General features: G+C 38.7%; 1 protein-coding gene across 11 annotated transcripts in view; it reads left to right on the top strand.

Moving 5' to 3' along the window:
• Mpdz (multiple PDZ domain crumbs cell polarity complex component) overlaps positions 1-18,441 on the top strand; it is a 154,446-nt gene that overhangs the window by 21,312 nt on the left and 114,693 nt on the right. For all 11 annotated transcript variants that reach the window (XM_063287256.1, XM_063287255.1, XM_006238342.5 and 8 more), the window contains 2 exon segments: positions 295-363; positions 2,448-2,614. In XM_063287256.1, coding sequence (XP_063143326.1) covers positions 348-363; positions 2,448-2,614 — 183 coding nt within the window. In that variant the 5' untranslated portion in view covers positions 295-347.

Raw genomic sequence — 18,441 nt, 5'->3', positions numbered from 1 at the left:
AGAATAACTGAACAGTGTGTTTGAATGCCGCCCAGCATGCTGTAACTGCACTGGGAATAGTTCTTCCGTTTACCTTCCATTGACCTTCCAGCCCTTCCCTTCTTGCATCTCAACATTATATGTTATTATTGCAACTATTAGGCATGTTTTAAAATCATTTCTTTGCTGTGTATGAAACTGTTACATTTAAGTCAATATCATTTTAATAAAAAGAATGGTAATACCACCAAGCACTTTTCAGTCTTTAGATTTCATTAAGACGTAATGACTCCATTTTATTTCCTTTCTCCTCAGAGTCTCCTTTTAGTTGGTGTTTGGCATCATTATAGTTTGGCATCTTGAAGAAGATGTTGGAAACCATAGGTAAGAAGACTTCTCTTTCCTCTGTGGCTGTCAGAAGCGAGCATGCTTCAGCTGCTTTCTCAGTACACTATTCTCTATATAGCTATAGTAAGTTGGATTAATTTCTTATCCAGTAGCATTGAACTAAGTCATGCATTTCTATATTTGTGCAATTTTATTCACATTGTTATAGAAACAATCATTCAAAATAAATAAACATATGAGGGAGTGTACAAGCTTAATAAGCTTGATAGAAACTCTACTCTGTTTTATGAACTGAATAATGACTTTTAGGTGTCACTAGGAATCTGACCAGTAAGCTAATACTACAACAGGATTGTTATTCTTACTTGTATGTGTGCAGGTAAAGCGCTGCCCAATATGGCAGTAATTGTACCTCAAATTCCATTTAAAATAGTTTAATTTCTGCATGAGATAATTTTGTCTGAGAGATCAGATTTCCTTCACTTGTGTGTGAGTACTCTCTTCCCCACACTGCAGCGTGGGCCAGTGCTTTAGAGAGACGGGTTATAGAAAGCCGGGCACACTGCAGTGTCTCCAGGTAGTTCTTGGGCCTGGGTACTGAAGGGTGTGCACAGTTCACTCTGACAGCTCAGCAGTTGACAGTTTTGAGGGAATGGGTCAATAAAAGGAAAAAGAGCTATTGTGACATTTGACTCCTGACTCTGTTCCTACTCTGATCATAAAATTCTGTGTGGTCACATTTTCTGTGTCTCATTCTGTATTGAAATCTTAGGCCATAAACATTGTTGGAACACATAGGGAAGTTCCTTATACTACAAGAGAAGGAAAGGGAAAGTGTGGCTTCCATTAAAACACCACTTTCTGGATTTCGTTCTGTTAGCGGTTACTAAGTAGCATTGTCCTGGAAGAATTGATGTGCATGTTAGTAATAGAGTTGTGTTCTAACTTATACAGAACAGAGTTTTCAGGTATCTCTTTATCAACCTTTGCTTGGAATTTCTGAATGAATTTTTAGCTTGATTGTGTGTTTGTACTCATGATCAACATGATTTTGTATTTAGTTACCCAGTATCTGTGGAATGCCAGATGTTGTTCTGTAAGCACTGTCTCTGGTGGTGATCCTCTCTTTTCTGATTACTGTAATATAAGTGTAATATTGCATGTAATGTACATGAAATAGATGCATATGCTAATATATATACACATATGTTGTATATACTCTCATGACTGTGAGATGACATATTGGAAGAATTTCTATTTGATAAAAAAAATTGACTAGTGAAGTGTAAGAACTTGTGTTTGTATAATTCAGGAACATGTAGAAGTTCACTGGTGGAAGCATGTATATAAGGTGCTAGGATTATCAGATCATAGTCAACATGCTTGCTTTCATAAGACACGGATTCATAATACGCGTAATAGTGATCTGAATTATATGGGTTTGAGACATTTATAAATATGCTACTTAAGGGTAAAACATTCCAAGGGTAGAAATAGTACGCTGAAATGTCTGTTATTGAGCATTCCTAAATTATCAAGTATAGAATACTTAATCTTTTAATATATGGAGTTATTATATTTTAGATGTGATTCATCACTCACAACAACATCCACTTATTAATGGGTAATTTATCTGTCTTTATTATATGTAAATACAATGTTGTTTATCTTTTTAAGAAAAGAGACTAGACGGTTAAGGCCGTGTAAGTCTTTATGTGACTTTCACAGGAGCTGGGGCATCTGGCACTGAGTCCGTTACACATCCTTCGCGTCAGTTTCTGTGACTTTACAACCCTTTGCTTAAGTGTGTACGATACCTCGTTCCTGCTTCAAAATGAGCTTCACTGTGAGAAACAAAGATTTTAGTCTTCCTCTAGGTCCTTAATCTAACCAAGCAGCTACTTAATTTTGAGAAAAAAAGTATTTAAAGTCTTAAAACTTTACTGTCCTCCAACTGAATTAAAAGACGTCTATCTTTTTATAGCTTCACACTTGGCTCATATATGACAGTGCTGTGCACTTCGGGGGATTATTTTGAGGTTTCTGAAGGTGTAAGAGTCTTCACAGATTTCACAAGCCTTTTGAATTCTATTATTGACTGAAGCTTCTCTTTGGAATAGACAAAAACCGGGCCCTGCAGGCAGCAGAGCGCTTGCAAAGCAAGCTGAAGGAACGCGGGGATGTTGCAAATGAAGACAAATTGAGCCTCCTGAAGTCTGTCCTGCAGAGTCCACTCTTCAGTCAGATCCTGAGCCTTCAGACTTCTCTACAGCAGCTGAAAGACCAGGTAGGGCGCCATCACCCACAGAGGCCCTCATGGTGTGGCAAAGATCTTGTGAAAAAAGCCTCTCACTTTTCCAAAGCAGACTTCTCTCCGCGTTAATAAATAATGAAGTCACTTAAACCAACAGACATTCAGGCTCTCTGTGCCTGTTCCTTGCTGGTTATTTTTGTACCCGTTGTTGCGGATGGTGTGACATTATGTTGAAAGCTCGTGTGGATGCCTAGACACGAGCTCCTGCGGGAGGAAGGCTGATGAGGATGTTGGGGCTGGGCGGCTGCACTCTTGGTTTTCATCATCACTGAGCCCCGTTGTTCATGTAATCTTGTTCATTCAGATTCCGACGTTCAGTACAGCTACAGGATTTGAGAGTAGCATGAATTTGTATGTTTAATCATGTGTGTGAGGAAGGGAAGTCACCTCTGTTTTGACAGTGAAAGGATAATTACATTGTCATCAGCTAGAGGAACTGCAATTCTCACTTCTTAAGAGTGTGCAAGTAGCACTTGCTTCCATGACAGCATCAGATGGTGATAAACATTAGGATTTCTAAATGTAACACCATGTTTTATTCCCTGTAAAAATTATGAACATTAAAAAGTTTGAACATTTATATTAAAACTGAAAGTGTATCACATGACAGAATGAAAACCAAAGTCAGATGTTCTTTGAACTTACTTAATTTAATCACCATTTTGCAGGTTTTAAAAATATTTTTAAAATAGTTCTTATCCTCTCAAGGTTTGAAGTCAATTTAATTATGTTCTCATGTTTTTATAATTAATTTAATGGTTATGGATGACTTGCTAGCAAATATTCTGCCTTAAAAGGATAAAAATGAAACTTAAAAACTAGTTTCATAATTCAGTGCATGAGCATCTCTAATGCGACGGGTATTGCAGATGTCAACACAGAGCCGAGGAGCATTGCCTCGTTCCTCCGGCCCTAACCTAGATAACCTAGATGCTTTTGGAATTCCCCATAAATAAAAAGAAGAATCTGCAGGAACATTTAGCTATCGGGCTGAGGAGATACAGCAGTCAACAGTGTCCCCAACCCTAGAAGACTCTATTAACAGACAAACACGTGAAGAGCTGTAAGCTGGGTATGGTGGTGCTGAGCAGAGAGAAAGAAATGGATCCTGCACACAGGAACTTGCAGGCATACACACATAACCATAAGCTATGCTTCTGTAGCGAATTTCATTTTGATGATTTAAAATGCCATGGTTGTAAATTTCAAAGGAGTTTTTGTTGCATGTGTGTGTGTTTCTCTTCTTGGTAAGATACTAGAAAGACCAGATTTCAATATTGATGGGCTAGCGACCTTTCGGAGAAACCAAAACCAGCGTCTAGAATATAAACATAAATATGGAATGGTAAATTATGTTTGTATTCCAAGAGTGAGCAGAAGTCTTCTTTGTGTATTGTGTGAACATGTAGTTGTAATGACAGGAAAGTCAAGTCATATGCCAAGTATGTTAAGATACACTAGTAGTCAAGCAAAGTAGCTGGATCTTTGCCTGTTAGGCAGCCTTCTGCAGGGAACAGGGTTTGTGTCCACTGTGTACATTGAAAGGACACAGATGGCCTACAGATTGCACTTTCTGGTGTTTCCAAGTGGAAATAGGATATTACTCTAGGGCCATGTGGGCCTACACGATTCACATGAAGCCTACTGAGATAGATATCCATTGAGTATTGTAAGGAGTTTCACAAAGTATAGCCTACTGTGATTTTTTTTAAATATTTATTTATTTATTTATTTATTTATTTATTTATTTATTGTACAGTTCACTGTGACTGTCTTCAGACACACCAGAAGAGGGCATCAGATCTCATCACAGATGGCTGTGAGCCACCATGTGGTTGCTGGGAATTGAACTCAGGACCTCTGGAAGAGCAGTCAGTGCTCTTAACTGCTGAGCATCTTTCCAGCCCCCTACTGTGATTTTTATTACAGATATAGGAATGTCTCTGATACTACAGAGGACAGATTGTTTCATGACGATGTACAGTTTATTTAACTCTGTAGACAGACTGACAGGCAAGAGCATGGCCAGACCTCTGAGAAGAGTTGAGGCCTCCGCACCAGAAATAGATAGCATGATGGGACTCTGAAGAGAGGAAATAAGAATGTAAATGGCCCTTCTTACACCATTATGAGGATGGGGGTGCTGCGTAATACAGGTCTGCAACGAGGCTGTTGAGTTCCCAGGCAGGAGGCAGGGAGGGGAGAGAAGCAGGACATGTGTCCACCAAAACCTCCCTTGCTGTAAACCTACTTCAGCTAAGTAGGGACCACAGACTGAGTCTCTGTCGGTTGGCATCTATGAAAGGTGGGAGCTGTTGTAGTTTTCTGGGCAGCAGCTGGATTCTGATGTTACATTCTTACAGTCTGTGTTCAGGATTAGGTCGTGAGGTCCTTGAGTCCTGCTGTCCTGTCTTAGATATCTTTGGATTTTTGTCTCATTGACTATCTGTCCATAGAAGAGGAAAGTAGTAAGACAAGGAGGGACATGTGTAGCTCTGTTTGTCACGGTGGCTCAAGAAGCTCAGAGCTGTGTTTCTAAGGCAGAGTTTGAAGTGGACATGGGTTTTGTACCGCCTTTGGGATCTGCAGCCTGTTTTAGACCTTTTATTTCTTGTTTCTTTCAGAAGCAAACTTGATGCCTGTGAGTCTCTCAGAGGTTGGTTGGTGACTGTCCCCAGGACATTGAGAGTTTGCATTTGCATATGTATTTTATGAAGTTTCTCCAGTCTAGTATAGGTGGATGCCAATTCTTTTTTCTCACCAGACTTCTTATTTTGTGTCTAGTAAAATTTCAGATTCTTCATAGTATTTTCTACTTTAAAATTTAATCGTAAATATTCTAGACATTATCATGTTAGGTTTAAAAGTACCACTATATGAATGTTTATAATTTAATAATTCATATAAAATTTGATTCATGCTCTTAATCCAATGGCCATACAAATTACCAATTGCTAGTTTTAACTTGTTACCTAATACCTATGTGTATATTTGCTGTACAATTTTGTATGCACAGCAGGTGGAAATTACTGCTTCTGTCCTTTTCGTTTTCTATCTTCAGCCCCTACACCATGCCCAGTATCAGTCTGTGTCTGCTAGAGAAGCTCGAGGTGTATATAGTATACTGACGAACATGATCATATTGTTGCATTAATGGCAGATGCTGACATGCTGTGTTGAATTAAACCTGCAATTTTCCCCCTCCAATCCTTCTCGTTACTTCTATTCAATAATGTTTAATTTTTCTAATTTGCTTCTACAGTATTAAGACTGCCCTTAGAAATCAAACTGTTTCCCTTTGGCAAATTAAACATTTGACAGGTGTAACTGAGAGGGCAAAAAAGCCGTGCCCTGAAGGGATGTGCTATTTAAATATTGTCAAAATTATTAGCAGCTCTGAGAGTATAATTGATGCCTCTGTTTAACTCCGCCACATTGTGTATTGTTCGAACGCCAGCTAAAAGGATGTATGCTATTAAACCTGAATAATCTCTAATCGCTCCAGCTCATTTCCTATTGCACGGTTCCTGTTTAAGTGAAAAGAACTGCGACTGTGTGTCAATGATCTGTCAAACGCAGGTCCTCAAGCAGTGTCCTGTGTCACCTAGTCATCACAGCTATTAACTACAGGGCTTAATGCGTATTCATGAAAAAAATCTCGCTATTGTGGGAGAAATAAACACGTTAGCAGTTTAATAATAGAATCTTGTCAGCCTTGAGCATATCGGATTTGCATATTTATTCAGTGAAGTTGCTCCAGTCCGGTATAGATGTAGATGCTTCTTACCTGATTAATTAATTATCTTGCTTTATGAATGACCATGGGCACTAAATAAGCATGTAGGAACACTGCGAATTAAAATTATTAATTTTAAATAAAAATTTAGGATGGGGGTTTATAAATTGACATTGGCAAGATTATTTTTGAGCCATGACAATAGACTAATGCTGAGATTGGAGAAATGGTGTCCCTAGCTCAGGTTATCAAAGATGCTTCACTGCAAAATGAGCCTTGGGCCAGGAATATCAGGGACCACTTCATAAAGAACTTTAGCATCTGTGGTATATGGCATTCTTCTGTATTTCTGGTTTGGTTAATGTTTACAGGTTCCTAGTTGATCCATCTCCTCTCTTTCAAAAATATGTTGGTGCGTACATGTTTTATTTAGAAGATTTAGAAGTGTAGTACATAGTGATATATATATATATATATATATATATATATATATATATATTCATCTTAGACTTCTCCTTGAAAATTTTTAACTGAAGAAATGCTGTTACATGGTATTATTGTTGGCAGTTAGAAAAAATAGATCATTAAAACAAATCACTTTCATTTTTGAAGTGCCATCTGTACATTGTAAATTGTTTTTTTTATATAATTCTGTACTTGTAAATTTTACCTGTTTACATTTCATACAACTCCTGATGACAAACAGCCTGAAAAATGAACAAAAGTGACCACAAATGCAGACTAAAATACCACAGTACTGGATCTGCGGATACCTAAGGACCTTGACTTACAAAGTTCATATCATTTAATTTTGGTTTCCAACGATCCAGCAAAGCCAAACCAAATTATAAAAGAACTGGGAGTTGTAAACTTCTTATTATGAGACATTCATTGAACTAAATTTTACCATGGCAATGATAATTTTTAGCACACTAATGCTTTTATGGAGTATTTATAGGTGTTTACAATATCTTTGTTGAACATTTAAAACCAATGAAAAATAGTAAATAATAAGATAGGGTTCTTACCATTTCAGGGAGAAAATAGAACACAAGAAGACAAAGTAACAAATGCTATGATGGAAAGAATTATTTAGGTTTGATTAATAGCCCCAAACAGAAGGGACAATATTTAAAATGCATCATGAAAAGTGACACTTTTCTGCAAAGATGAGGGGATAGTTCAGGTGGAAGGAAGAGTAATTTGTATGCGTACAGAGTGCTTTTGAAGTGAGAGTATTGTCGGCATTCAGTTTGGCATTCAGTTTTGCTTGACCTACTTGGAGGTGGTAGAGCTGCTATTGGTGTGTGGTGGGTAGAGCCTGGGAAGTTGTCACCTGCCCATCATGCCTAGCACAGGCTCACCCTCCCCCAACATGGCCCCAACCTCAGGACCCACATTGAGAAACCCTGGCTCCATCCACACCTTTACTCATCAGTATTCCTTCATGATAAAAGCCTTGAAGAGAAGAGTTATACTGGAGACCTAGCTCAGTATAGTCTACAGCAGTCTAGAGCAAGCACACAGTCAACATCATGTTAAAAGGGGAAACATCAGGAATAAGTACCTATTCTGCTTTCTGTTCTGCATAGTACTTGGAGTCTGAGCTAGAGCAATAGGAAGTGAAGGGGCTGGAGGGATACAGATAAAAAGGTAAAGCATGGAAGTTTCCTCATTAGCAGATATGACTCTCTATGTAAAAGAAACAAAACTAGTGGTTCTCAACCTCCCCAATGCTGCGACCCATTAATACAGTTAGTTCCTCATGTTGCGGTGACCCCACCAATGTAAAATTACTTCCATTGCTACTTCATAATGTTATTTTGCTACTGTTATGAATCATAATGTAAGTATTTGTGTTTTCTGATGGTCCTTTGGGGGTTATGACCCACAGGTTGAGAACTGCTGCCTTAAATGCCCCAGCAGAAATGCATAGGTTTGTGTGTGTGTGTGTGTGTGTGTGTGTGTGTGTGTGTGTGTCCCATAACAAGATTAAAGTTAGAGGTTTTGGTAACATTTTGATAAATAACAACTTTGAGGATGATTTGAAAATACATAAACTGTTCTTCAGACGAATGCTATTCTTCATATTCCTGATGCTAAGGATACAGTATTCTGTCTTAATATAGCGGTGGATTTTCTGATGAAGGATAAATGAAGGAACTCTGAAGAGATAAAGGCAAATGCTGCGTGTGTACTTTCTATCACTTGAGTGGCATGAGCAGGGTTATACCTGAAATGTCTAGTTTTATCTGTAAACCTAAGGGATCAAGTGTACGTCCAAATGAGATATGATGCTGTTAAGTTGTAACATCATCAGCTCTGACAACATCTTATAGTTTAGACAGAGGGAAAAATGAGGTCTTGGCAGATGACTCTGAGGATAAATAAATTGTTTCTCAAGAGTGAAGATCTGAGTCTGGATTCTCAGAAACTTCATACGACCTGGACACAGCAGAAAGTGTCTTTTTGTGAGCATTTCTGAGGATGTAGAATGTGGAGATAGGAGAAGCTTCTGATGTGCATGAGGCAGTTATCCTGGCATAAATAGTGGCAAACAATTCAAGAATATGTCTCATATAATATGAAAGATGAAGACGGATAGCCATGTACACACATCATACACATACACATACAAACACTTTCATCAAAAGAGAAATGAAAAGTTTTGGAACTTGAACATTTAAATATGGGGTGAGATACAGGTGTATATGCTTGCCATGGTGTGTGAGAGGGAGTCCGAAGTCAGCTTTGTGAAGTTAGTTCTTTCCTTTCGCCTTTATCGGGCTTTCGAGTATTTAACTCATGTTATCAGAGGTGAGAGCCAATGTCTTAACCATCTTCCTAGGCCACACCCACACCCCCAACACCCCCCCACATGCATACATGTTTATTTTTGTGTGGCAAGTGGATGTACGTGTGGGGATATGTGTATATATATATGAATGAAGGTCAGAGGACAGCTTGGTGGAGTTGTTCCTCCCTTACTTTTGTGTGGGTCTGGGAAGCTCTGGTTGTCACTTTTGTGTAGTAAGCAGCTTTACCTACTGAAACATTTCACTGGGTATATGAGCATTTTATTACTTAATTTGTTTTAACTGAAAAATGCTATTTTGTGATGTTTCTCTTAAAGAGTGTAAATGCTTGTGTGCCCCCAACTTATATTTTGTTATCTAATAAATTTCCCCCTTTCCCTAATTCTAGTTTGTGTGGAAATGGCGATGCTCCATTTGTAGGCTGTGAACTAGTTAAAGCAAAATGACTCCCACTTCCTTGGACTGTCTAGTTAAGCTCAGGCTTGTTCTTATGGGTGTTGGAGGACAGAAAGAAAAAAGAATTGTAAAGATCGCATTAATACAGTTATCTAAAAACAGAACACAATTCTTACCAGTGTGTATTGTTTATGAAAACGGAAAAAATATTTTTTTATGTCTGGAATAATTTTAAGAGAGCATGTGGCTGGTTAAGATGACTGGTATTTCTTGAAATGCTGATGTACATCATGTAGAAGTTGAGAGGAACGTTCTTTCACTTATTGTGTAGAAAGTTCAAATTCTGTGTTTTGAACAATAACGGCTTCAGATGTTTGTTCATTGACTAAAAAATAAGTATATAGGCACTTAGTGCACTAAGTCTTATGTTCCTTGATTAAGAAGCCACTATTTAAGCTTAATGCAGAGCTGGTTCAAATGCAGCCATGTTTCACTGTGGAAAGTTCCTGTGCATCTGAAATAGCAAGTGGTGCTAATTATGTGGTATTTTTGGGAGAAAGATAAAACTTCAGAGAATAAAAGAACAAAAACAAAACAAAAAGCTAAATGAAGTTTACTGGGTATATGTAATTGAATGTTTTTTGTTTTGTTTTGTTTTGGGTTTTTGATATGTTTTGGTTTTTCATATATATACATATATATATATATTTGATATATGTGATATATTATATATAATTATCTAAGAGTTTAAGAACAAGTCTGAAGGAATGACTTAGTTAAGAGGGCTCATTGCTCTTCCAGGGGATCTGGTTTCAGTTCACACATGCATACACATAATTAAATAAAAATTTTAAGAAAGGAATTTAAGAACACTATGTACATTTGAATCCGTACCAGCAGCAATTAGCTTCAGGAAGCTCTTGTATATGTGGACCTTGGATTGCTTACCTAGTGGACCAGTCGGCCATATTTCCATTCTGCCCAGCAAAGAGGCAGAGCTTCTGCAGTTGCGTGTCTTACCCAAGACCATGCCAGTATTCAAGGTAGACCAAGGAGGACAAAGCAGGCTGGTTCTACCCAAACCAATGACATTTGACTTTCAGTTTCTATCATTTCTGACCTTGGTTAACTTTGTAAAGGAATGTGAGATTTAAAAAATTAAAATGAATGACATTTCTAAAGGGAAATGCACAGAAATGTTTTAAAGTTTTAGATTAAGATTTCCTATTGGCTATGAAATTGTATTCTAAATTTTAGTCTTTAATTATAAAAGTTTCATCCTAACTTTATTTATATTTATAATTTGCTATATGTTATGGGTTAGTTATTTGAACTGGGTTAGGCAGGAATGGGGTTAATGTCTCTGTACCCCCTACCCACACACACACTTGCTGCATTTGTCCTTAGGGTTATTTCTCCCTTTCTCTAAGCATATTGTGAACAGTTAATAGTTTCATTTGTCTTCTGGAGATCTGATAATGATGGCAAAATCATTGTAAGACCCTAATGTCTTATCTAAACTTCTGTTTTCCTTGGTACAGTAGTGGATTAATTCACTTTATCTTGGTGCTCTTATTGCCTTGATGTAGAACATTTCAGTGTACTTTGATGGTGATATATTTTGTCAAGACACATTCCTTGAATTTTTTCCCTTGAGAGATTGCCTGAAGAAACACAGTTCTTGAGATTCAAACGAATTAATGCTCTCCTGAGGTATGCATAAGCACGTGTACAGACTGCTGTGTGCCGTGATACTTAGGGTGCGGCAAGGCGAGCGTTGTGGTTAGTCAGAGTTCAGGCTGGCTGAACTGTGCCTAGCTTACGTTTGGATACTTTGTATCCCATATATACGCAGGCTCAATGATAATAGCGTACTTAACTTGTAAACACCATTAAAAATGCTGAATGCCATGCATTCAATATGTATAATTCTTTAATAAGAGATGACTTTTTAAAAATAGAAAGACAAGTAAGCGGAGTCCCTTTGGAGATCCTGTACTTTCTCAAGAGTAGAAACTTTGTTGAAGAACTGTCTGTCATGGCCTCATCACCACTGTCATCAGCATGGCCTGTCAGTGTCTTCTTCCCCCAGGACTTGCTCTCAGCACAGTTCTGTGTCACCATGACATTAGTGTGAGAATGCAGAGGGAGGAAGTTGTCATGTTCTGAGGAGGATATGCAAGCACGGGAAGATCACATGGCAGCGCTGGTATCTGGGCCTGCAGGCTGAAGCCAGGACCCCAGTCTCAACTGCAGGGCCCCCTGTTGTTCATGTTTATTAACTTCATAATTATTGAGCATAATTTAAGGATTTCCTCCTGACCTGAGGGCTTCTTAGGACTATTTATTCTCAGTTTGTTGGTATATGATTTTGTATTGGCTTCTGTTACTGATAGGTTTCAGTTATTGATCTTAAGACTTTATTCATATGATCTACACACACACACACACACACACACACACACACACACACACACACACACACACACCCTCACACCTGCCATTGCCACCACCACCTCAGCCACTACCACCACCCTCATCACGACCATCATACTTCTTAACTGAGCATGACCCTGTCTTTACTAAAATAATGGGACCATAATGAAATGAAAGGCCTAAAGAGTAATCTAGTACTTTAATAGCACTCAGTAAATATTACCTGTCTTTTCTTATTAGTGAATCTTCCATACTGAAATTTAATATTCTAAGGCAATGCTTTTTTTTGGTTTCATGATGACTTACATTCTTAAAATGTATGTAAAGCTTGGGCTAGAGAGATGTTCCGCTTTGCAGTCATGAGGATCAAAGTTGGGGTCCCGGCACCTTTATCACAAGCCCTGTATCCATAAATGCCTGCAGCCAAGTTATCAGGAATAGTAATGTCCTCTTCTGGCCTTTGTTACAAAGGTGTAGGTCCCTGGGCACACAAGTACACATCCTCTTGCAGACACATACACATACACACGTACATACACATAAGTAAAATAAATCTTTCATCTTATTGATAAAGAGCTATAAAATGTTTTAAATTTTATTCCCAAGTATCAACCATAATAAACATCAAAGTTAAGAAATGCTTTAAATATTTATTAATTCATATACAATAATTATGGAAAATCCATTTTATGTTTAAAAATTAGCGAGAGGAAAAACTTTGCTTTGTATTTTCTGTACATTTCTCTGCTCTAATTCTTGACTGAGTGGCTGAGGTGGTGGCAGCGGTGGCAGTGTGTGTGTGTGTGTGTGTGTGTGTGTGTGTGTGTGTGTGTGTGTGTGAAGATCATTTACTAAAACCTATCAGTCACAGAAAACAATGCAAAAGCACATAACAATCTGAAAAAAACAATCCCAAGGAGCCGTCAGGTCATGAGGAAATCCTTATGCTCAGAGGAAAGTTGGACTCCCTTACCTGCGCTTGCATTTATGGTTTTACCTGGCATATATGGGAAAAGATTGACCTTGCATAGATGTGTGCACTGCAAAAGGAAAATAGTTCTTTTAGCAAATTGTAGCTATCCTTCTATATTTGAAAGGTTTATTGTTTTTATTTATGTGCTGTGTCTGTGTGCCAGGGTGTGAAGTGGGCATGCGGTGCCTACAGAGGGCAGAAGCCGCATTAGATCACCTGGACCTGGGGTCACGGGCTGCTGCGAGCTGTGCTGTGATTGGAACTGAACTCAAGTCCTCTGCAAGAGCAGCAAATGCTTTTACTTCGAAGCCATATCTCCAGCCCCTGCCATTCTTCTCTGACAGTCTTCCAGGAGCTGTGATGTTTGTCCTAAAGGTTAGGTAGAGCATGGAGACTGGGACTCGAGTATCTCAGAGTCTGTTACAGTAAAGCCTAGTTGTTTGTCATGGATTTCATTTCTGTTTTTTACCCAAGCATAGTATCATATAACTTTGGCCACTTGAAAAATTTGGAGATTGACAAAATTAAATGTATACTTATTTATACAATCAAAAATAGTACTTGCTAATAATATTTGAGATCTTATCAACAAAACCTCTTAGATATGGGATGCTGTCAAGCTCAGGGTGGCAGATATTGGCTCTAAAATTCTAATTTTCATTTGAAAGCGCTGTCATCATTATTGGTAACAACTCTGACAACTGTTTTACTTGATGTGAACCTCGCATTTTGAAGAAGTGTCTCTCTTTCATATACTCAGGAATACACAGTCATAGTTTGAATTTGAATCATATTTTCAGATATGTACATTCAAACTTGGCCAGTTCAGCTTGCAGTTCAAAAGTAGTCGTTTTCCTTGCTCTCTTTTCCAAGGTCTTTTTTTTCCCTTTATATGACAGTGCAGTAAAAAACCATGAACTAAAGGGAGATTTTTTTAAAGGACTTTTAATCACTCCCTCAGGGACTTTTGGGCCATCTACAGTACCTGCACTTGGGTGGCTGGGGCTGGAGAAACACTCTGAGTTTTCAGCCAGCCTGAGCTGAACAAGGCTCCAGGGTAAGACTCTGATTCCAGAAACCCAACAGAGACCAACCAATGAGGAAAGAAGCAAAGAGAAACACCTGAAACCTTTAAGTCATTTAAAGGGTAGGGAGATAGGCTGCTATTTGTGATAGAGGAACTGGAAGTATTTCTGGTCATCTTTCTTTTAATCTCTACAATATAAATACTCTGTGTACCCCATTAAAATAATAGAAATGGAGATAGCATTGAAGCAGATGGGAGCAGGGCTGGGGATACAGCACAGTGGTAGGCGTTCTTGCCTTGCATGCTCAATGCCTAGAGATGAAGCCCTAACACTGCCAAAACAGAACTATTATTTTTGAAATTAGAACCTCAATAGAAACTAAGGGACTAGGCAAAAAGTTCTTTTTATACTTCACTTAGTTATGGAACTTAATTATTTTATTATATTGGTTGTGGATATGAAAATGCACGCACTCAGCACATAGCTTGAATGTGGTGCTCAGAGAACTGCTTGTGACCATCTCTTCTGCATGCTGGTCCCAGGGACTGAACTCAGGTCCTCAGGCTTGGTGGCAGGTACCCTTCTTTTCCTGTTGAATTGTCTCATAGCACCTAGAACTTAATGGCTTTAAAGAGTAAACTTTGGGTTTCTTTTATAACAGCAATAAAGAGTTTTAAACACAGTTGGGACTCTTCAAACTTCTGTTCCTTCTTCACACAGAGCGCCCAGTGCTTTATACATTTGTTATGAAAGTGGGGGGAAAGTCTCAATTCTGAGAGTCCTTTAGAAAGATTGTAAAGGCCTTCTCCAGAATGTCAACTTATATAGTCCGACGGAGTACATTGCATTGTGCTTGAGTACACAGTTTTGTTTAGTGTATCTAGTGGCCAGATTTTTATAAATACTCTTTGTAATTTTAGGAATGAATAAAATCATTGTGGCTGCAGTTTTGAGTGAAAAGTAAAATGCTATAAAATAGGATAACTGGTGAAGTGGCCGTTGGTTTAAATCAGTGAGCACTGTATAGTGTACAGTTTTGCACTTGACGCTGTCAATCACTCACTAATGAGCACTGCGCTGGGTAGAGTAGTGATTATCTCTATATACTTTACTAAATACCAGAAAGGAAAAGTCAAGAGTCTTACCTACTCTTTAATTCATTTCCTTCTCTAGGCTTTAAGTGTTCTTTCCTTCCATCTCGAGTTTTATAGCTGGTAATTTCTGCTTTCTAGCACAGGGGAGTGTTATGAGAAATAGGCCGTGGGAACTCAGCACTCAGACGTAATGGGAGCAGGTGCAGAGTTTACATCTCCATCACTCAGAGTGCATCCTTGAATCCTTGGAGTAAAGGATTATTTTCTAAATTGAATCTTTTCATTTATTAAGTCTATCGGCTGAAGGCAGTTAGAATCGACTTTAAGAGTATTGTAGATTACAGGTTCTAGACCACTGTCCAATCTGCTCTTAAGAATTCACAGCAGAGAAAGAAAGATATCCAGCTGCTTGGCGTAATTTACAGATAATTTTAAGTACAGTTTTTTTATGAATATTTTACACTGTAACTGGGGAAAGAAATTTGTCACTTACTGCCTCCAACACTGCCCAGTAGCACATAACCTGATGGTTAACAGGAATCTGAATGAATGAAAGGGAGGCCTCCCTCAGACAACATGTAAAACTGTGCTTGTGTGTGACGATGCTGTCCTTCCATGGACCAACATCCCATTTTGTTTGCATGTCAGAACCTTCCGAAAGTACACATTCCTTTTGTCTACGAATGTCTCCGATTACACCGTGTGATTTTGCCTACTTTGTCAAAATTAAGGGTTTTAGAGTTGCCATCCCCTTTTTCGGTCCTCTTTTCTGTTCTGATGTTTAGCTGTCTATTTTTATGCCAGTGTCAGCCTGCCTTTACCACTAGAGCTTTGCAGTGGAGTTTGAGGCTGGGTATTGTAAAATGTCTTTCAGTGTTCTTATTCCTTAGAATTACTTGGTTGTTTGTGGTCTTCTGTGGTTTTACTTAAATTTGTTAATCTTTTTTTTAAATCTGTGAAATATGATGCTGGAATTATAATAGGTATTGAATTAAATTTGTAGATACATTTTGGTAGTACAGTCATTTTAGTAATAATTGCCATCCCAGGAGCACGGAGGTCTTCCCATTGTCTCCAACGGCGTCTAATTTCCCTTTTCCTTGTCTTGAAGATTTATGATATAGAGGTCAGATATGTTTATAGTTAATTTTTTTGGTTATTTATAGGAGAGTGCATTGTGGATGTAATTAAGACTACTGATTTTTAAAAACACTGATATTCTAGCTTGCAATGCTAGCTACTATGTTTATTAGATCAAGAGTCTTTTGAAGTAGGTAATCAGTCCATAAAGATTTTGAAATATTATTCCATACAGTCCAGCACCCTTGAAATCCATCCAAATTGCATTAATAGTTTGTTCCTTTTTCATGACTAAGGAATCGTTCATGGTATGGCTACATCTCTTGAAGAGAATTTTGCCAGTTTCCATTATTATTGCAACTACAGAGGAAGTTGCTACTGTGAGCAGTTAGGTAGAGTGTTTTTGCTTGTAGTTTGTTGGTGCTGTTATTTTGTTGTTGTTGTTGTTGTTGTTGTTGTTGTTGTTGTTGTTGTTTTTGCTGCTGCTGCTGTCAGGACAGATTTCCATTGTATAATCCTCTTGCCACAGCGTCCTGCATTACAGACATAGCATCTCACTGTGTCTGGCCTTCAGCTTAGGGTTTTGCTACTGAATAATGCTCAGGAGGTTGTATGGTTAGGACATGCATAATTTCCCCCAGAAACTACCAATTTATCTCCCAGTGAATATATATTGATGTTTTTTCCACATTCTCCCTATTTTAGGAGGTATAAAATAGATGTTTTTATGTTTTTAACTGACTCTTAGTGGTACTGAACATCTTTTGGTACCTGTTTTCCAGTCCTGTACCCTACTTAGTGAAATGTTTCTACTTTTGTTCATTTTCAAATGACTTCTGTTTCCTGATACTTTGTATCCTTGTCCCTGTCCTGTCAGACCACATGGAAGATGCACAGAACTCAAAACCTTTCAACCCACTCTAATCCCATCCCTGCCCTTCATGTAACTGCATGCACCAGCTCTCCATAGATACCCCAGACTCTGCCGATGTGTATTGTTGCTGTTCTGAGTAATTGGTACTGATTCACTCACCTTTTAACCCTTGTTTACTATTCATTAACCATGGACCTCCTGCCTTTTGGACTCGCTCTCTAAGATTAGGTTCTTTCTGGCCCCACATTTATTCTGTTTTTTCTTTCCCCTCCAAACCCACGACAACAGGTATGTTTGCATACATGTGCTGTGAAAACCATCAGTATTTATGCCCAGTTTGTTGAGTTTTTTATTTTTTAATATTTGCTTATTTATTTAGAGATAGAGTCCCTTGAATCATGATCCTGTCTGTCTTTTGTTGATATTACAAGTGTGTATAGTCACCTCTGTCTTAGTTTTTAGTCACTCTGCTCAGTTGTGGCTCACAAAGGGAGCTTCTCTTCTTTGGGGTCAAGTTTAAGCTTCATTCTTCTGGATGTGCTGTAGTCAGGAGCCTCTAAAGTAGAAAGATGGCAGTGGTCTCCGCTTTCATATATTCCTCTCCTTCATTGTCTGTTACAGCTACTGCTCTGCTTCTCATTGTTAGAACATGCTAGAGTTCCTGGCCTCTTTTTTATAGTTGAATATGCTGTGTTTTATAAAAAACAAAATGAGCCAGGGATATGTTTGGTAGGAGCATGGCATGGTGAGATGGTATGGTGAGGTGGAAGGGCGTGCGCTGTGGGCCCATGCAGAGGTATTCCTTCCTCCTGAGGTAGCAGCCGTGTGAGTAGTATGGAATAGAGTTTATTTAGGGTATGCAAATGGGAGTTGAGGAGTGAGTAGAGACAGAAAGGCAGAGTAAAGAAGAGGAGAGAGAAAGGGAGAGAGGAGAGGAGAGGCTAGCCAGAAACATGTGGAGGGGGGATGGGGATGGGGAGAGAGGGAGAAGGGACAGGGACAGAAGGGCCAGAGTAAGAGAGTAGGAGGTTAAGAGAGTGAGGAATGGCCAAACAGCCCCTTTTATAGTAAGCCAGGCATTATCTGACTATTGCCAGGTAACCATGGGGTGCAGCCTAGAAGAAATGCGAGCATTCTTCTGTTTAGGTTTAGTTCAAAGGAAAAACTAGACAGAGGAGATGGTGAAACAGGAATCGGGTCATCATGATCTCTAGCTGCTTCCTGCTGACTTTGGGGCGATGTTCTCTGGGAAACCTAAGGAAATGGGAATGAGAATGTTGGCCCAGTCTGAGGAGAGTTGGCTGTGTCCTTGCTGTCCAGGGTCTGTGGAACCATTAGTGGGTGCAAGAAAGAGCAGGTCCAGTAGA

Source organism: Rattus norvegicus, chromosome 5 (assembly GCF_036323735.1).
Source record: "Rattus norvegicus strain BN/NHsdMcwi chromosome 5, GRCr8, whole genome shotgun sequence".
NCBI classification, from domain to species: Eukaryota; Metazoa; Chordata; class Mammalia; order Rodentia; family Muridae; genus Rattus; species Rattus norvegicus.
Note: the sequence above shows the minus strand (reverse complement) of the source record. Positions and strands in the feature narration are given on the sequence as shown.